General features: G+C 55.5%; 8 protein-coding genes across 8 annotated transcripts; 4 read left to right on the plus strand and 4 right to left on the minus strand.

Moving 5' to 3' along the window:
- Nucleotides 1-89: 89 nt before the first annotated feature.
- DICSQDRAFT_86687 (uncharacterized protein) lies at nt 90-2,270 on the minus strand. Its single transcript, XM_007365972.1, has 7 exons — nt 1,970-2,270; nt 1,649-1,908; nt 894-1,595; nt 742-839; nt 655-692; nt 423-599; nt 90-364 (listed from the first exon to the last, which is right to left on the minus strand). The coding sequence occupies exons 1-7, from the start codon at nt 2,183-2,185 to the stop codon at nt 230-232; spliced, it is 1,626 nt and encodes a 541-aa protein (XP_007366034.1). The 5' UTR covers nt 2,186-2,270; the 3' UTR covers nt 90-229.
- Nucleotides 2,271-2,689: 419 nt separating this feature from the next.
- DICSQDRAFT_155294 (mitochondrial NAD-dependent isocitrate dehydrogenase subunit 1 precursor) lies at nt 2,690-4,595 on the plus strand. The gene is made up of 10 exons (XM_007365973.1): nt 2,690-2,798; nt 2,856-2,903; nt 2,965-2,994; nt 3,048-3,231; nt 3,298-3,590; nt 3,651-3,781; nt 3,840-3,975; nt 4,040-4,155; nt 4,218-4,300; nt 4,371-4,595. Exons 1-10 carry the CDS (start codon nt 2,751-2,753, stop codon nt 4,421-4,423), a joined length of 1,122 nt encoding a protein of 373 aa, XP_007366035.1. The 5' UTR covers nt 2,690-2,750; the 3' UTR covers nt 4,424-4,595.
- An 8-nt stretch (nt 4,596-4,603) lies between these two features.
- Nucleotides 4,604-6,332, minus strand: DICSQDRAFT_170343 (uncharacterized protein; the record flags this gene model as incomplete). Its single annotated transcript, XM_007365974.1, has 6 exons — nt 4,604-5,210; nt 5,394-5,523; nt 5,621-5,729; nt 5,877-5,999; nt 6,068-6,263; nt 6,313-6,332. 6 exons carry the CDS (start codon nt 6,330-6,332, stop codon nt 4,604-4,606), a joined length of 1,185 nt encoding a protein of 394 aa, XP_007366036.1.
- A 338-nt stretch (nt 6,333-6,670) lies between these two features.
- Nucleotides 6,671-7,515, plus strand: DICSQDRAFT_61324 (Adaptor protein complex sigma subunit; the record flags this gene model as incomplete). The annotated part of the gene is made up of 7 exons (XM_007365975.1): nt 6,671-6,704; nt 6,758-6,883; nt 6,960-7,090; nt 7,145-7,161; nt 7,221-7,248; nt 7,303-7,368; nt 7,429-7,515. 7 exons carry the CDS (start codon nt 6,671-6,673, stop codon nt 7,513-7,515), a joined length of 489 nt encoding a protein of 162 aa, XP_007366037.1.
- A 190-nt stretch (nt 7,516-7,705) lies between these two features.
- Nucleotides 7,706-9,663, minus strand: DICSQDRAFT_61149 (Rexo1 protein; the record flags this gene model as incomplete). Its single annotated transcript, XM_007365976.1, has 7 exons — nt 7,706-7,883; nt 7,939-8,175; nt 8,238-8,532; nt 8,592-8,943; nt 9,004-9,144; nt 9,195-9,257; nt 9,310-9,663. 7 exons carry the CDS (start codon nt 9,661-9,663, stop codon nt 7,706-7,708), a joined length of 1,620 nt encoding a protein of 539 aa, XP_007366038.1.
- A 559-nt stretch (nt 9,664-10,222) lies between these two features.
- Nucleotides 10,223-14,098, minus strand: DICSQDRAFT_136768 (uncharacterized protein). Its single transcript, XM_007365977.1, has 16 exons — nt 13,949-14,098; nt 13,771-13,895; nt 13,077-13,714; nt 12,879-13,009; nt 12,603-12,816; nt 11,933-12,545; nt 11,738-11,875; nt 11,611-11,676; nt 11,477-11,553; nt 11,350-11,428; nt 11,128-11,290; nt 11,020-11,074; nt 10,615-10,964; nt 10,423-10,559; nt 10,321-10,365; nt 10,223-10,264 (listed from the first exon to the last, which is right to left on the minus strand). The coding sequence occupies exons 1-6, from the start codon at nt 14,044-14,046 to the stop codon at nt 12,324-12,326; spliced, it is 1,428 nt and encodes a 475-aa protein (XP_007366039.1). The 5' UTR covers nt 14,047-14,098; the 3' UTR covers nt 10,223-10,264; nt 10,321-10,365; nt 10,423-10,559; nt 10,615-10,964; nt 11,020-11,074; nt 11,128-11,290; nt 11,350-11,428; nt 11,477-11,553; nt 11,611-11,676; nt 11,738-11,875; nt 11,933-12,323.
- Nucleotides 14,099-14,995: 897 nt separating this feature from the next.
- DICSQDRAFT_127220 (uncharacterized protein) lies at nt 14,996-15,412 on the plus strand (the record flags this gene model as incomplete). The annotated part of the gene is made up of 3 exons (XM_007365978.1): nt 14,996-15,070; nt 15,132-15,265; nt 15,298-15,412. 3 exons carry the CDS (start codon nt 14,996-14,998, stop codon nt 15,410-15,412), a joined length of 324 nt encoding a protein of 107 aa, XP_007366040.1.
- Nucleotides 15,413-15,880: 468 nt separating this feature from the next.
- On the plus strand, nt 15,881-17,380 carry DICSQDRAFT_106297 (histone-fold-containing protein). Its single transcript, XM_007365979.1, has 4 exons — nt 15,881-16,244; nt 16,358-16,455; nt 16,616-16,749; nt 16,814-17,380. Exons 1-4 carry the CDS (start codon nt 16,028-16,030, stop codon nt 16,908-16,910), a joined length of 546 nt encoding a protein of 181 aa, XP_007366041.1. The 5' UTR covers nt 15,881-16,027; the 3' UTR covers nt 16,911-17,380.
- The last annotated feature ends 675 nt before the right edge of the window (nt 17,381-18,055 follow it).

Genomic DNA, 18,055 nt, shown 5'->3' on the forward strand with positions numbered 1-18,055 from the left:
CAGCTATGAGATGCACGCGCATCTATACTTACTGCAGGACCCTTGCGAGGGTACATGTGGAGGTCATAAACCATGCAGAAGGGCGTAGTGCTGTTAGGTGCCAAACTGTGGCATCGGTATCGATACATTAATACGTCAAGTAGCCTATATATGCCGCAAAGTGCCCTTGCATCGGGATGTCGTAGCTGTGGTATCGTAGGTCCGCGATAGTGCGCTGCAGTCGTGAGCACTACTCTTCACGGAGCCAGTTCAGGATGTCATTATGGAACGGTGAGTGCGCGAGGAGCGCTTCACCGTGGTGACCGCTGGGGTCGAAGCGAAGGTTTTTACGCACTCCGTGCGAGGTGAGGTATCGTTGGACGCGCTGTAGTGCCACAATATTGATCAGTGTGCGCACGTACATCAGAACTTTCGACACTCACGTTGGCGTCGATGATGGAGTCCTTCCCGCCAAGGAAGAACATGGTCTTTTTGGGATTTTTGGCATTCGGGATCTCTTCGTACCACAGGGAGTTGGACGACCAGTCGAAATGTCTCTGGAGGAAGTTGGCAACGCCGAGCTCGGTACCAACGAAGTACTTGATGATGAGGTCGAGACCCTGATTTGTGGGCCAGTCAGCGACACCAATCCTCCTGCATAGCGGATTGACGTACATTTCTGCATGGCCGGTAGATGAAGTTGTAGCATAGATCTGCACGGATGTGAGCGGCTGAACGGTAGGCAATCGTCATGTCACATACCGCCTTCCCAAGAGCAGAAAGTGACAGGATCAATGAAACACGATCGCGTGATCATCCCAGGGTGCGCCTTCAGCAACCACGCGTGCCCGAACGAGCCGCTTGGACAATGTGTCAGCCACGTCCCTCTGATTAGAGTCCGCAAAATCGCGTACTTAGAATGGCTCAGCAAAGTGACACCCTTGGAGGTGCGATCACCGATGGACTTGAGTTTATCCTCGGAGTCAGATACTTCGGACGTCGGCTCCTTGTTGTCTGCCCAGCCCAGTTCATCGATCAGTCCAGCAAGGTGCTCGACCATCTCGTGCCGGCCCATGGGCCGCAGGTAACGAGGGTGAAGGATCTCTTGGCTGACATGGGGGAGAAGAGGAACCAGCACGGGGCGATCGGGGACAGCGACCAGTAACTGCTCTATGAAGCGACGGTACTGCGTCAACCCCAGCCCCAGCCCGTGCAGGAACACGATGGGTCGAGGTCCGGTGCGAGCGTCCCAGGTCGGTGGTATACGGAGGACATACTCCAGGTCCTTGAAGGTCGCGACCTTGGCATTCCACTTGGTCTTGAAGCGCCGACGAAGGAGAGCGTTGCTGAGCGTGACCGCGGCGTACCATATGAGCGGCCTCCAAGAAACAGTAACCGGATCGATCGTGAGGAGCAGGGGCATCGCTGCAGGATTAGAGCCCTCCGGAATCTTGACGCCCGCGCGCTGCTCGAGCAGCTCGATGACTTCGTCCAGGACTTTCTGATTCGTCTGCGAGACCTTGTCGTATCCGGGGAACGGCGCGTTGAAGATGGACCAGTACAGCCAAGCGAACATCTCATGGCGACGAATGGAAGACCATGGAACGCGCCGGAACCTAGGATTCATTAGTTTATCCCTCATGGAGGCTTGCAGAACGCTGGGACGCACCATGTTCTCAGATAGTTCCTGAAGTCCACGGCGCGTGGGTCGTCGAACTCCAAGACCGTCAATGTCTCCTCAGGACTGCCAGGCCTGTCTACTTTGAGGGTCTCCTCATCTTCGTCGTAGCCGTCTTCAGGCAGAGACGCGAGACCAGCTTGAAGGACGCGGTGGAAGGCCTTGCGTAGCTCGTGCAGGTTTCCGGGACCGTTAGGGCTCGGTCCGGAGATGAAGCTCGCGAGGTTGTAGTGGTACACGCTGAAGAAGACCTGCGGGAAAAGCGGCGAGTTTAGGGCGCGTGGATCGAAGCAACTGGTCACTGGGTCTGACCTCACTTAATGCAACGGTAAACAGGGCCCAGCCGCGCCACGAGAACGTCCATATGAGGCCATAGTGCAGCGCGTAAATGACGAAGGCCCATGAGAGGGGTACTACGGACCAGATGGGTGCGACAGCAAGCAGCAAGACGAGATAGAAGGTTAGATCGCGACTCGGAGGCGGGTAGAGTGTCTCCGCGACGGCCGGGAGGAGCTTCTCTGCTGTCATCCTGCTGGAGGCTGCTGGGCCGCCGAGTGTCGTGCGCTCCGTGGGTATAGTTGACCGCGGAAAAAAGGAAGGGATGGGCGCAACGATAGCGGGGAGCCCAAGGCACCAGGAGACGAGAGGACTACAACTTATGTGTGATGAGGACTTGGTCACCAGCCGCCGAGCGTCTTCTTTGGGATCACTTGAAACCGAGAATCATGCGACACGGTGCACGACACGAGTTCTTTTATCTCAGGGTCATGAGAGACTGTAGAGGTATATATGCACGGGCCGCTGGGGAGAAGTGTCGCGTACAGACAAGCTCACGGATGCCGACGAGCCCATACTATCGACGAACACGGTGGCCGACGGTGGCCTCGGAAAGCGGAAAGGACGTCGGGCGTGTACGGGGCAGCCACGCGCGGGAGTGATAGCCAGCCATGTGGGCGATGACGCTGCAGACATCACGGACCAAACCGTCTTTCGGCCGAGCATCTCGTTTTCTTCTACTCACCTCCCCATCCTCGTCCGTCCTCCCTCCCAGCCTATCCATTCTCAGTCCCCCCCGGAGGAGGTGCTGCTCGCCATGATTCGCAACGCCCTCGCTTCTGCTGCCCGCCCCGTCCTCAATGCCGTACGTGCAAATTGACCCGTCGCTTGTCACCCTGGTACACACCTTTTCTGTTTCCAGAGGACTGCCACCACTCTCTCTGCTGGTTTCCCCAAGGTCACCCAAAGAGTACGTAGTGCCTTCGCGTAGTCTTCGGCGTTCGTGAGCTTACCCGACGTAACTTGCCCAGCTGCCGACCAAGTATGGCGGTGTCTACACTGTAAGCCCGGTGCCAGCGTGCAGAGTACGTGTGATATCTGAACAGGCTCTCAGGTGACCCTCATCCCTGGTGATGGTATTGGCAATGAGATCACGGACTCCGTCAAGGAGATCTTCGAGTACGTCAACGCTCCCATTGAGTGGGAACAGTACAACGTCTCCGGCATGTCCTCCGAGGGCGAGGACCTCTTCAAGCAGGCTATGGAGAGTTTGAGGCGCAACCGGGTCGGTCTCAAGGGTGCGTGCTACATCCCCGATGTTGTCTAGACGCGTCTGTGCCAAACAGCTTCTCTCGGGTTTGCAGGTATTCTCTTCACTCCTATCTCACAATCCGGCCACATCTCGTGGAACGTTGCCATGCGCCAACAGCTTGACATTTACGCGTCAGTTGTTCTCTGCAAATCGCTCCCGGGCTTCCCCACGCGCCACGACAACGTCGACTTCGCGATTATCCGTGAGAACACGGAGGGTGAGTACTCTGGCCTCGAGCACCAGAGTTACCCCGGGGTCGTCGAGAGCTTGAAGGTCTCCACGCGTGCGAAGGCTGAGCGCATCATCCGTTTCGCCTTCGACTTCGCGCTCAAGAACAATCGTAAGGTGCGCCAGATCCAAAGCACGTGAAGCCGGAAAAGTCCCTCAACCATTGATGAAATGCAGAAAGTCACCTGCGTGCACAAGGCAAACATCATGAAGCTCGGTGATGGTTTGTTCTTGAACACCTTCCGTCGCGTTGCCGAGGAGTACAAGACTACTGGCCTCCAGTTCAACGACATGATTGTGGACAACACGTAAGAGATAACAGCGTTACTATCTTCTAGGTCGCTGACGGTCTTCCGTGGCATGAAGCTCTATGCAACTCGTTGCTCGCCCAACGCAGTTCGATGTCATGGTTATGCCCAATTTGTACGGTGCCATCGTGTCCAACATTGGCGCTGCGCTTGTCGGTGGTCCCGGCATCGTCCCTGGCTGCAACGTTGGCAGGGTGAGTGTTGCTCGCGCGCCACAACTTGTTTCATTTGCCTAAACTCGGCGTCTTATCCCTGCAGGAGTACGCACTGTTTGAGCCCGGATGCCGTCATGTTGCCAAGGACATCATGGGCACCAACCGTGCAAACCCTGCTGCTATGATCCTCAGCTCTACCATGATGCTCCGGCACCTCGGGTACGTTCGCGAGTCTCTGGGCAAGAATCTGTTTACTGAAGTAGTTTTTGTCCGCTGTACAGTCTCGACCACCTCGCGAACACCATCGCGAGCGCGACCTTCGACGTCATCAACGCCGGCAAGGTCCGCACCGCGGACATGGGCGGTGCGTCCTTGTTCCCACTGTTTAGCGCGAAGCGTCTCGGCTCAATGCATAGCTGTGCCTTCTCTTCTAGGTTCGGCGACTACTTCGGAGTTCACTGCCGCCGTCATCAAAAATATCCAGTAGAGGACCTCGACGGGCTGGATATCGCGGACTAGGTCTATGGACGGGGCCAAAGAAGCGGCAGCGTCGGGCCTGCATTTCTTTTACTTCATAATGTAGATGTAGTGTACATGGTGGCCTAACGTATTTACTCGCACCCTAGAGCGCTCCCTCTCCTCCAGTGGATGTCATGCTTGCTATGCGTCAAGGGATGCTGCTCAAATCGAAGTCCTCGAAAAGCGCATCGTCGTCAAGCGCAGCATCGAATTCGTCGGGTGCAGAAGTTTCCCGTTTGGGTTTCTTTGCTGCTGGTTCCTCAGAAGGCGCTTGCGCTGGCCCCGGATCTTCCTGAGGTTCCACCTTGACGATGCTGTCAACGGATGGGGCTTCCGTCCGAGTGGGGTCATCCGACGCCTCACTCTCTCTGCGAGCCTTCCGCAACGCTAAAATCGTCGAGCAGCGCACCTCGCCTCTCTGGCCCCAACCCTCGGACTGCGGCCGGAAGTCGGCGTACAAAGAGAATCCCTTCTCGTTGAGTTCCTGCGGCGAATAACTGGTTGCGAGGAGTCGGAGGGCACCCACGATGTGCGGCGCTGTTTGCCGTAAGGCCTTTGTGATATAGGAGAAGGCGGCGGTGGGTGCGATCGGGGCTCCCGAGGAGAGGGCGCGCCATTGGGAGGAGGCGGTCTGATAAAGCGGTCTAAAGAAGGACAAGGGAGAGCCAGAGTGAGAAGATGGGCTGGTATATGAGGGGAGGAAAAGAGAGAGACGATCCGTCGGGTAGGGGGGCGGAGGCGAAGAGAAGGCGAGGCTGCGAGAAACTAAGGACGAAAGGCGGACATGGATACTTACACTCTGGTTTCGGTGACGGGGCGTTCATTTGGTGGCGCATAACCATAGGTGCGAGTCAATGACCGGTGAGCTCTTGGCTGCCACATGCCATATGCACACTAGGCGGACGGATTGTGAAGGGGGGGAGGGAGGAATTACTCACCGTCTGCCCATGAGTTCTACGTACGGCTGCGAGCCGGTGCGGCTGGCCTCCCTGCCCTTCTGCTTGCTGTCTGAGTAGAGGCCGAGCGAGACGCCTTTCGTTATTGCGTTCATTTCCGTGTACACAGAGGCTGCAAATCGACAGGGGGGATGAGCATCGTCCGGTGCACGCACCGCTCGGCACAGCCTCGGCGGGCTGTCCGAGCTCTCAACAAGGCGGTAGCATACCTATACTCAGGGCCTCCTCTCGTCGGAAGCCCATGCGCTCTGCGACGATGAACGCCCATGCCATCATAATTGGTGCGCGGTTGATCACCGTATACTTCGACTTCATCGCCTGTGGGTAGGCGGTGAGCCTCGCTCAGCACACACGGATAGAATGAGCCGCCCTGCAGCTTGGACGGAATGCCGCGGACATACACCCCAGAGTGTATGCCATGCCCCGTCGGCGGAGGCCCGGGCTTTCCGGGTACGGCGCACGTACCTCTTCATCAAGTACTTCATTGAATTCAAGGCTGCCGTACGAGTCGCCCTCTTCCGGAGGTCGGTCTGGCAGAAATTGGTTAACGTCGTCGTCACGCTTGCGTTTCTTCTGATTTGCCCTTGTCTGCGTCAAAGATATATTGTCCGCTCCAGAACTTCATGTGACAATGCGGTACGGGCAGGAAGACGTACGTTTGTCTTGCTGTCTGCCTTGCTCGTCGAGGCCACATTGCTTGAGCTACCAGCAGCGCCGGCTTTCTGCTTGTATCCCGCTTTGCGTACAGCTGCGAGGACGAGTTTCCGGAGGTCTTTCTCGTTCACGCCGGCCGATTCGAGCGAGAAATCGGAGAGCCGCCCGAGCTGCTCGGGAGTGTTATATGTCTTGTATCTGACCGCAATCAGAATTAATACAACAAACGCAAGGTTTGATCGCCTACATCTTACCCGCTACGGCCATGGCTTTAGACGGTGGTACGTTGTTGCTTGTCAGCATCTTGAGAAACGCAGGTAGCGGAATTTTCCTCGTGGATACATCAGTCATTTATGCTAGTAACACAATATAGATCTAGTCGTCAGACGTCAGCAACCAACTCCGCTATGTCTTTGCCTCCGAGCACACCTACTGTGACGTCGTGGAACGTGCTAAGACGTGTGATAGGCGCCGCTCGTATCGCGCTTCGCCGAACGCTCTAAATGGCAATCAACGTCTGCATTCGATGGGCGCTACCGAGCCCGACTTAGACTCTCGTCCTGCACAGCCGTCCCTCCGTCTGCCGTCTTTCGCCTTGCCTCACAATGATCAACTACATGCTTCTTGTTTCCCGTCAAGGTTTGGATGCATATAGCACCCGATTGGTTACAAACTTATTCTAGGAACGATAGGGAAAGTTCGCCTCTCGAAATGGTACACTACGATGTCCCAGAAGGCCAAGGCGAAGATCGTCAAGGACGTCACGCAACTGGTTCTCGCGCGGAGGACGCGCATGTGCAACTTCCTTGAGTACAAGGGTGCGCCTTCTCACTATCTCGGTGCCTGGCTCGAAGGAGAGCACGAGGGGACTCACTGCTGGGGGCGTCTGCGCAGACACGAAGGTCGTGTATCGGCGATACGCGTCCCTATTCTTCGTCTGCGGGATCGGCCAGGGGGACAACGAGCTGGTGGTGCTGGAGGTCATCCACAGATACGTTGAGGTTCTGGACCGATACTTTGGCAACGTGAGTCGCCTCGTTCTTCCGCGAGATCCGGGACGGCTGCTGAGGTGTCCATAGGTTTGCGAACTTGACCTGTACGAAATCACACCCTGTGACTTCCCTCGTGCGCTGGCTAAGAGTGATCTGCTGCTAGGATCTTCAATTTCCAGAAGGCATACGCCGTAAGTCTTGTGTCTACTATGAGCTAAACATGATCCCGACTTCGTCGCATGCAGATTCTGGACGAGCTCATCATCGCCGGCGAACTACAAGAGTCTTCCAAAAAGTCTGTCCTCCGAGTGGTCAGTTTCCATGTCTCGTGACCAGCTTGCTCATGCAGTCTGCTCAATCAGACAATGCAGGTTACACAGGCTGACGGCATTGAGGAGCAAGAGAATAGCGAGGACACGATGGCACGGCTGGGTAGTCTTGGCTCGAGAGGGCCGTAGAGGCAGCATTCCACTCGTAGTGATATCGCTTGTACATTTACACATTGTTACATATTGTGATCAGATCCGGATGATGGTTTCTATATGCGAGAAGTGCGGGGGTATCTCTAGTTTGCAGTGAAGACAACGGGACAGCGAATGAAGGTATCCAATACAGCGGAGGAACAGGGTGAGCGAAAGCAATCGAGGGCTATGATGCAGAAGGGTCCGAAGCCATTTGAGCCGGGCGAGGATCCACCTTCGGCCTTGGTCTGGGTCCGTTCAAGACGTGCCATCTGACGAGGTCAAGGGTCGCAATTGAGTCTTCAACAGAGCTGTGTCCGGCCGCGCCGGCGGCTTGTATGGTCTGACCAAGGAACTCCTTGGCTCTATGAGTAGGTCAGCTTTACCTATCTCGGCACATAGGGAGAACACAGTACTCACAGTGCCCTCAGGGCTCTTCGGTACGGAGGACCTGCTGTATGCGGGAAGAGCACTACGGTATCGACGCAGCGATGGTGGATCATGCGCAACGTCTTCAAGTCATTGTCCAACGCGTGTCCAATGATGATGGTCTGCGAGTTGATGATCTTGTCAAGAGACTTGCGGATAGATTGAAGGGGTAGCGATGCGGTAGCATAATTTTCCGCAGTTATCCCGGAGAAGCGGGTGTTGAAGTCTCTGTGAGAGCGTCCAATCGTTAGCGAATTCTGACGTGCGTTTCAGACGGAACGCTGACTTACATGACTTCCACACCCTCATCCATGCGGACAAGCTCGTCGAGGACTTCTTTTCCACTTCCGTCCACCACGGAAACCCGGGCCACCCGCATCCCCCCCGTCGTGTAGATCATCTCGCAGTCTAGAGCCACTATGTCCAGAGCAGTGTCGCCAGAATCAAGAGGGGCACGGCTGTGAATGAAAGCATGTCGCCTGTGCAGGGTTTCCGGATCGGACTCATAGAAGACATGGGGGCCAACTTCACAACCATCCTCGTCTGCCGTCTTTGAGCAGCACGTGTATACACGCCGTTTCTCCCCTGCATAACGACGGCGTAGTTCAGATGCACTGCGATCGTAAAGCAAAGGCGGTACATACCATTCATCCTAGAGGAGAAGGCCTTTCCCCAGTGGAACCTACACTGGTCTGCTTGTTCGCGTCTCTTGACCACGAACTTCTCTTGACATCGTTCGCAGGTTTTAATGGAGCCCTCTTCGTGTGGTTGGTCGCCTCCTGGCCCAGGTGGGATGTCGACCATATAGCCCCACGTCTTAAGATCGTCCAGAGTCATGACATATGGAGCGAGCTGAGAGACTGTCAGACGCAGTGACTCCATCCTTTTGCGCATCTCTTCTCGAGCCTGCACCTCGGCTTCGGTGCCCACAGACGCATGAGAAGATGTATCGGGTTTGGACCGCTTCTTAAGAGCTGCTATGGATGATATCACTGCCTGCGGGAGTGTAATCAATCAACAAGCTCGACATATAGATATCGCTGTCGTACAACGTACATTACGATATGTTAGCTTGTTGGACTTCGCATAAACTTCTTGTTCTTGCTTGAGCGCGTGCTCGGAGGCAAGGGTAGGGTTGGCGGGGAGGATCTTTTCGTAAAGCACAACGAAGTGATCGTACAGCGACTTCAACATGGCCTAGATCCAGGTGAGAGCGAGGCAGAGGCTTAGAATCCGGAAGCGCGTACCTGGCGGACAGGTAGTGCAACTTGCGATTGCGCGGGAGGCACTTTGAGCACAGGCACACCTGTCTGCTAAGAAGTTTGGTGGTTGCATATGATGGCGACCAGAACGAACCCTTACCGAAGACGACTGTACTCCCGTAGGCACCGCTACAGGCCGCCTTGGAGTTCCTGTACGCTGGAACTTTGTCGGAGGTTCGCTGGATGGAATTACATTGCTGACCCCAGCTGCACGCAATGGGGAGCTAATGGAACGCTTCGCAGGGATAGATGTAGAGGATCCAGCAGTGGGCTCAGGTGCGGAAAGCCTAGATCCATGAGTAGTAGATGAGGACACTCTTGGCACATCGACTGGAACCGGAGTGACCGGGAACTGAATGAGGTCAGGACGATGGCTGAAGAGGCAGTTGGGTCGTGCGCAGTGTTCTTTCTCGGGACACGGGAGTGTTTGGAATAAGCCGAGAGTGGAGAACATCGTAAGCGTCGATGCAGAACTTGACCCGTCGGACAGGATGAGAGGATGCTAAGCTGCGTTCGCGACGGAAAGGGTTCGGACCGTCGGCATGAACAGTCAAGGTGACTGACAAGTCAGATCGTGCCAAGATGGCCTTGCTATCGAGCGCGCGTAACGAAGTACTGTTAATCTGTGACTGTGAGTGTGGAACGAAGAGAAGACGGGAGCAGGAGAGGCAGGAAGAGGACGAGCGGGTGCGCAATCGTATGGGAGCGTCGGGGAGGACGAGCGAAACTCAAAAACGCCGGGGCGCATAATTAGGTGTGCGTCTGTCGGGGCGTGGCATACATGTGGTGCCATAAAAGGCAAGACCGGCACATCTGTAGGCGCTTGAGAAACATGCAAGCGCCGGTCGCTGGTCGCCGGCCGGGTTCCGTCAAATGTATGCCGTCTCGCGTTGCCTCGTCATACCATCCTCTACGCAGCTCTCCGACCTCCCATTCCACTCCGTTATATATAATCCCACCGGCCTCCCTGTCAGGTCGTCTGGCCCAATGCCACGCTCGCCGGAGCTCAAGAAGAGACCCCTACCGCCTATCCGGACGTTCACCGACCGGATAGAGTGAGTTGCTGTTGCCTTGTCGCGCCCGTCTTTGCAATTTGACATGGTGCCCGTAGCGACGATCCCTCCCACCACCTCGCAGGCCCGTTCAGGCCGCAAACGTGAGCACTGTATCCTGTTGATGTCACCCTCGTATTGACATGTCAGGGTCGACCTAGACCGCTCTGGCAAGACTCTACTCCATCGTCACCCGGGGCCCCTTGGCCCAACAGCCATCCTGTCCTTTCACCCTGGTCAACGCAGTCGCGCGGTCTCTGGGCGGACATCAAGTCCCTGAGATGGGTTATCGTTCCTAGTACGCGTCTTTCCCTTTCACGCGTCATGAATCACAGCGAGTAACGTAATTTCAGCCTCGTCCCTTAAGATACTCCTGCTGTTCGTCGTCTTATGGGCAAATTGGGAGATACTCTCGCCATACTTTGGCAAGGACCTCAAGAACCCCTTCGCGCCCTTCCTCTTCATCTCACACCGCATACCTTTCACCTCGGACGATGACCCACGCTATCGCAAAGGCTGGCTCGATCTGGCCTTCATCGCATACTACATCGTTGTCTGGTCTTTCGTGCGCCAAGCTATCACCATCTACATATGCCGGCCAATAGCGCAGTGGTTCGGAATCAGAAAAGAGGCCAAGCTGGACCGGTTCGGAGAGCAGGGATATGCCGTCCTCTACTTCGCGTTCACGTCTTCGTGGGGAATAGTGGGTCTCGTGCTTCCACTTGCCCCTCTGACTTTTCTAATCTCCGGTCACGTAGCGAATTATGTCCCAGCTCCCAACGTGGTGGTACAACACGAAATACTTCTGGATCGGTCAGCACTTCTTCAGTGGTTCTCGGTTCTGTCGGGCTCACGCTGTCCCGTAGACTACCCCCATTGGGACATGAAGGCCGAGCTAAAGGCATACTATCTCGTACAAGCAGCGTACTGGTGCCAACAGCTCATAGTCATGCTGCTAGGGCTCGAGAAGCCTCGCAAGGACTATTACGAGCTCGTGGCACACCACTTCGTCACGCTCTGGCTTGTTGGGTAAGTTGGAAATTGTGCCCAACAGTACGGTAATCACCTGATCCGAGTGCCACACGCAGCTGGAGCTATCTCGTTAACCTCACTTTCATCGGGAATGCTGTCTACCTGAGCATGGACTTGCCCGACTCGCTCCTTGCTGTACGTGTCACACATCCTCGAGCACGGTTGAAACTGACCAATCTGCAGTTATCCAAACTAGCGAACTACGTCCAGTGGAACAGAACCAAGGTCGCGACATTTGTAGTCTTCCTCTGCGTATGGAGGTGCGTGTCGCTTGGTGATCATCTTCGATTTCCTTGCTAAAGCGTGTTATGGATCAGCTACTTTCGTCACTGGCTCAACTGGGTCATGTTATACTCCGTGTGGTTTGAGTTCGACCTCATGCCGTGCGTACAGCATCTTTTCTTGTGGAGACATGCGTCTTGACTTTCTGACTCTACTCTATAGTGAGTCGTCCAAGCGGTGGTCTCCGGAGGACGGCGTTTGGTTGGTATGGTGGATGAAGTACCAGGTGTTCCTACCATTGCTACTTCTACAGTTCCTCAACCTCTTTTGGTACTTCCTGGTGTGGCGCATCGCTATCCGGTACGTCCCCCTACAAAAGCAGTTTCACGGCAAGCGCTGAGCCATACTTCACACCAGTGCAATCAGGGACATCGAAATATCGGACGTCCGGTCAGACGACGAAGACGACGGTGAGCCGGATGATGACGACAACGATAAAGACGAGTGAGACAGACGAACCTCGACGGGATACTGGAAAACGAGACTGCTACCGCATGTTACTTTACTCAGGCTCGCAAGTCGAGCGTTGTTGCATTTTCTCCCGATCGCTCCGCGTCTCATACAATCATACAATCTTAAATTTCACAATCCAAGATCCAACGATGTCTTGATTTGTTGCCAGGACAGGTAATACAAAGATAGCAATGGGACCTAGGCTGAAGGCGTAGATGTTCAACCATGCAACGACAACACTATAGTACAGAATTACCCGGAGCACTGCTTAGACGAAACACAGATAACATCCAATTTAGACCTCGTCATTGATGATAGCTTCCTCCTTAGCGACCTTGGCAGTGCTGTTCGGCGGGAAGCCGAAAATGCCTTCCATGTCTGAGAGGTCCGAGTCCTCCTCCCAGTCGGCGAACTCGACCTTGGGCTTGCTGTCCACCGTGCGGTTCGGCCAACGCTTCTCGCGCTGCTCGTCCAAGGGGTCGCCCGATGCCATAGACATCATTGCCTCCAGCGTGTACTATCTCGAACCGGTCAGTGACGAGACGTTCTCTGGCGGAAGGGACAATGCACTCACGTATGCATCATTGCCGGCGTTGTGCAAATAGCTCGTCGGGATCTGGAGGTGCCTACAGACACGGTCCAGTGCGCGGGATTGGTTGGACGAGTCCCCTTCCAGTGCTGCGAAGAGATCGACAGTGTCGACTACATAGATCTCGCCTGTTGCCGGGTTGTCGGGGAGGACATGTTCGATACGTTCAATGGCCTTAAGCCCGTCGCTTTTGAGATACCTATATCATAGTGAGTTGGTATCCCACCACGGCACAAGGACCCCGAGACATTGATGACTTACTTGACGTCCTGGCTGGCGTCGTGGAACACAATGAAGAGGGGCCCCGCCTTGCGGTGCTTCTCGATGAGCTCGCATATGTGCTCTTTGAACTTATCCTTGTCCACGTCGATGCTCTTCCCGAAGTTGTAATTCTGACGACGTCAAGGATAGTCACCCGACGCCCTCAAATGACACCATGCGTGAGAATAGCACACGTACGTCTTGATGGTTTGGCACATAAGTTTGAGAGAAGTGGCGACGTTCTATGACGACGAGATGACCATGCTCCTTCTTCTGTTCATCGCCCGTCCACTGCACAAGGCTCCACCCAAATTCTTTGAGGAGCGTATGCTCTCTGTCCCAAGCTTCAAAGTCCATGGCTAGCCACGTTCCGAGCTTGGCCGCCCAAAGCGTCCGGACGCGCTCGAACACTTGCCTCCTTGCGCCGAGGAGAGTGCCCGTGCCCTTGAGCCGCTTGTTGTTCTTCTCGATGTTCTGTGCACCGCCCGCGGTACAGTCAGCACAATTGCACTCACCGGCACACACGCAAACGCAGAGCATGTACGCGAGCAGGGGATGGTCATCGAGGCCGCCGCGACGGCCACGGCGCCTTCCGCGGGAACGACGATTTCGGGGACGGCTACGACGACGACGTACTTTGATTGCACGTTTGAGGACGGCCGCGTCAGAGTAGACATCGGGCGAGCAGTTGCGGAGGTCGCCGGGCTTGATGAGGTACTCGGACGATGGGATCGGAATTGGGTCCCTGGTCAGTCCGCACGCATGCAGCCAGTAGCGCATGTATTCGATTTGGGCCGAGGAAAAGAGAAGACGCATTTCATTGCTCTCGAACGTTCCTGCCGTTGCTATTCTCAGTATCTCTGTGGACATCAATCACTGATGGGCTGCCCACCAAGGTAGAGTTCAATTCCATTCACGCCAGGCTTCCGGAGAGGGTGATCAGGATGTACCAGAGCGCTGTACGCGATCAGCGCCTTGAGAGGGCCCACGTCTTCCTGCTTCGGGAGCGCTTGATGCCTGAGAGCTGTTTCAGAGAGAGTTCACCCATGTGAGTGGCGCAGTATGCGTACCATTCAAAGAATATGTCTGTAAACCTATAGTAGCCTATGGTCCCAGATCCCGAAGCCGGCATCGAGCTAGGCCCGGTTGTTTTCGAGTCAAAAGGCATTTGCGCAAGTGTAGTGCACAGACGAGAGGACGAGGTGGTGGTGGTGCTGGGGAAAGGGGAGAGCTACCGCAGCTACCACGCCTCTGGCGAGACCAAGGAATCCAAACGACTCCGCGTTCCTTCTATTGTATCCAAATCGGGGATCGTGACACGCGCATCCGTGGTGGCGCTGGTGCTGCAGCTTTACCGCCCGCGGTCCGGCGTTGCCGCCTCTGTTCTTGCCACAGCAAGCGGGACTGTGCCCATGCGTTAGTCGTCCTTGTGCACCATGACATACCCCCCACTCGCGTCCCCCAACAAAGTGAGTAAAGCCTCTTTGTATGTAGCAGCTCGAGCATTGCTTACTCGGCATTCCCGACCGCTGTCGGCATGCATCCAGGCTCGCGTGCGCTGACTGCGTCGATTCCCCATCTAAGGTTCGGAGAAGGTGTTGGAAGGGCGCATATTACGTCCCCTTTATTGTTGTATCTAGGATACTGATAGTTGTTCCGTCAGGCTTCTCTGCGCAGTTGACCGGATTCCCTCGGCCGCAGAACTAGGGTAGTGTCCTTGGCCTCCCAGTTAGTTTTCTCCCTGTTCTGAAGTTCAGAATTGCTACACAACAGCTGCAGAGGCATCCCTTGACTAAAATATGCGTTATGTTGGGACTATACCGAGGGTGGACGATGTCCAGGGGAACTACTGAGATTCAGCCATCAGTGTTCAATGATGTTGCTGAGTGACCCCCCTCGTGCTGGATGGGCTTCCCCCGAACTGGCAAATCCCGCCTCCAAGAAGTCAAAGGGACTCCTGATATATGCTAGAAACACTTTGACACGTGCGTTGCGGACCCCGCCGAGTACAAAATTTGAGAGCGTCGAGTTTGTTCGGTCGCCTCTTTCCTCTCACCTTCCCTATACTCTCTTCGAGGTCATAGAAGGTGCACAAAAATCGCCGCTCTCGCAAAACTATGCCTCGGAGAAGGTCTGCCCGCGGAAGGTCCCGGTATGTGCCAATCTTCCCCAGAGCTGCCTTCGATAGGATTGTAAGTGGCCAAATGATTCACTCTAATTTGAGCGTCCGATGAGCACTGACTCACGGCACAGGTGCGGGAAATTGCACACGACATGACCACAGATCTCAACGGCAGAGGAAACGAGCCCCTGCGGTGGCAGAGGCAGGCGATGGACGCGGTGCAGGAGGCAGCGGAGGTCTTCCTGATCGAGTTGCTCGAAGACGCGTGAGTTGGCGATGTTGCACCCTAACCCTCAGGCTGCGCCTTCGAAGTGGACGTGAGTCTGACGAGGCCTGCACAGCCAACTCTGCGCCTTGCACGCTCGACGCGTTACCGTCCGAGTTGCGGACATCCAGCTCGCCCGCAGGCTGAGGGGCTGGCGAAGGGCTTCTTGAGACCCCAGACCACCACCAGTGACCACCAAAAAAGGCTTCCTGCGCAACCATGGATGCCACCTCCACGTGTCTACCACGACATCGAAAAAAGGTTTCATTCCGGAGATAGGCTGTGAGTCGGGCAGGACCAGGCTCAATCACTCTTCGTATGCGATCGTGCTCGTGTGTACTCAGGCTTCTAAATCCCCCGCGGCCCTTTCGATGTACGATAACATATATCTGTGTGAATAATTGTCTTCCTATATTGTCGAATCAGGATGAGGGAGAGCCGGAGGGGAGCATTAGCCGCCGTCCAACCAGGATTGGGGTAACCTTCGATTCTAAGAGGATTTCCGTTCTGGGAGTGCCTTGCTAAGCCCGATTGAATCTCAACCGCGTCGCGTCACGGGCGCCTGCATGGGTCTCTTTCGAACGCGTCCTCAAACGCGAGCTGGTTGTCACTGCCACTAGTGCTGCTGTTCCCTTCACTGTGGCGATTCCCTTACGTCTCGAGGCCGCTCTCTCTTAGTTGCGCTGCTACTCTTATATCTCTGGCCACTGCTGTTCCTGCCCACGACTTTCCTTCATATCCCGTTCGTTACCCCGCCCGAAAATGGCGCAAACAGTGCAGCGAGGAAAGCGCAGACAAGCGGCTGACGACTCGCCACCGTCGTCGCCGCCCCCAGCAGCGAAGCGGAGGCAGACCGCGACCGCGCGGAAGAGCACGGGCGGACGACCACCAGCCCGCGGCCCGAGCGACGCAGGGCCCTCGAACGCGGGCCGCCGCGCCAGCGGTGGCGGGCAGGGCCAGGGCGGCGACCCACCACGCAGTACGTCTTCCATTCACCGAGTGCATTTTTCCGGCACGTTTTGCACAGGCGAACGCGTGCTGAACGTACGTTATCCTGCCTCCCGCTCAACCCACCCCCTCCCGTTCGTGCAGGGAAGCGGTTCAGGCCCGGGACGGTCGCCCTGCGCGAGATCAGGAAGTACCAGAAGAGCACGGACCTGCTCATCCGCAAGCTGCCGTTTTCGCGCGTGGTGAGTAGCGATGTGTTCATTGTGCACGTTGCGACGGGCGGGAGAAGACCCCTTCAGGCTCCGGTCATTTTGCGGACTTCTCTCGCTCATAGCGCCTGTCACGCGCGCCTGGGCTGTGCGACGTTTGCATGCGGGTGCTAACCACGTTCGTCGCGTACAGGTGCGCGAGATCGCGCTGGACATGATCACGGACACCGTCGAGTATGGGGACAACGGTTTGCGATGGCAGAGCTCGGCGATTCTGGCGCTGCAAGAGGCGACGGAGGCCTTCCTCGTGCACATGTTCGAAGACGCGTGAGTAACGTCTTCAGCCACCGCTGTCCGTGAGGCTTTGTGACGTGATGCGACCCTTTCACAGGAACCTGTGCGCCATCCACGCCAAACGGGTAACTGTCATGCAAAGAGACATCCAACTCGCACGACGCCTGCGCGGGTCGAGCGGTGGGCTGGCGTGATCGAGCATACGCTGATGACTGTACGAGGCCAAGTCAGTGTCGATCAGTAGTATGCTTGATGTTCGCTGGCCTGCGGCAGGTCGCCGGCGGCGGCGGCGGCGGCGGCGGCAACTCGATTGCGTATTTCGGCTGACCGTATTTGGGACGTTGTCTTCTTACTGCTCGTCTTTGCTTTGCGTTATTTTCTTTGCTGCGATCACGACTAGTTCTATTAGGGGTGGTCAGAGTTCGCGATTACGGGGCGATTCTGAGAGCGATTATATAGTGATTATGAGAGCCTTAATCACCTCATAATCGACCTGTACTCTGACCACCCCATGTCGCAAAGCGATTATGATCACGATTTCTGGTACTGCGATTCTGCTTTTCTCAGCTATCTGCTCAACGTCTGCCTTTGGTTTCGAGCTCTGACGCGCCTTTGAACACCCTACATATTCAAAAAGGTCATTATAAATTGACTCCGCATTTTTTCCCACCGAAATTGAGCGATTTTGAGGCGAAATCGCCAATATGGGTATAAATCTTCTGTAGAAAGTCGTTGTTTCGTCACAGTTACCTCATGGGGTACCTATGCAACTATTTTGTCACTTGAATCCGCACGAAATATGTCTTGTATGGGCTATAGACGGGGAGACAAGTGAGACGAAGGGGGTTGACACAGAATCGCAAGAAGCAGAATCGCGATTATGGAGGGCATAAGCTCCTCCGGAGGAGCTTACGCGATTACACGCGATTATGCCAAAATCGCGATTACGGGGTCGGAATCGTCCTCAAAATCGCATCTCATAATCGTCATATAATCGCCCCGTAATCGCGAACTCTGACCACCCCTATTTTTCACGGCCTTTGATGATCACACATTCGCGCGACACCTCCATCCATCCATACTTGCGCCCTCCAGCCCATCACGTCGGGCGACCCATCCATCCACCCGACTATCACGTACCATGTACTCATCCTGCCCGAAATATGATGCCATAGGATTGTAAGCGAGCGGCGGAAGCCTGAAGGGATCGCAACGGTTCTAGAAGGCGTTGTTGTAGACGTTTGTGGCAGGCACCGGGGAACCAGGACCGTGTCTTGGCGCCTGATTACAGAAACGTGGGCGTTATATGAATGACAAGATTGGCAGAACGCACGCATGC

This window comes from Dichomitus squalens (genome assembly GCF_000275845.1).
Source record: "Dichomitus squalens LYAD-421 SS1 unplaced genomic scaffold DICSQscaffold_15, whole genome shotgun sequence".
In the NCBI taxonomy this organism is placed as follows: domain Eukaryota; kingdom Fungi; phylum Basidiomycota; class Agaricomycetes; order Polyporales; family Polyporaceae; genus Dichomitus; species Dichomitus squalens.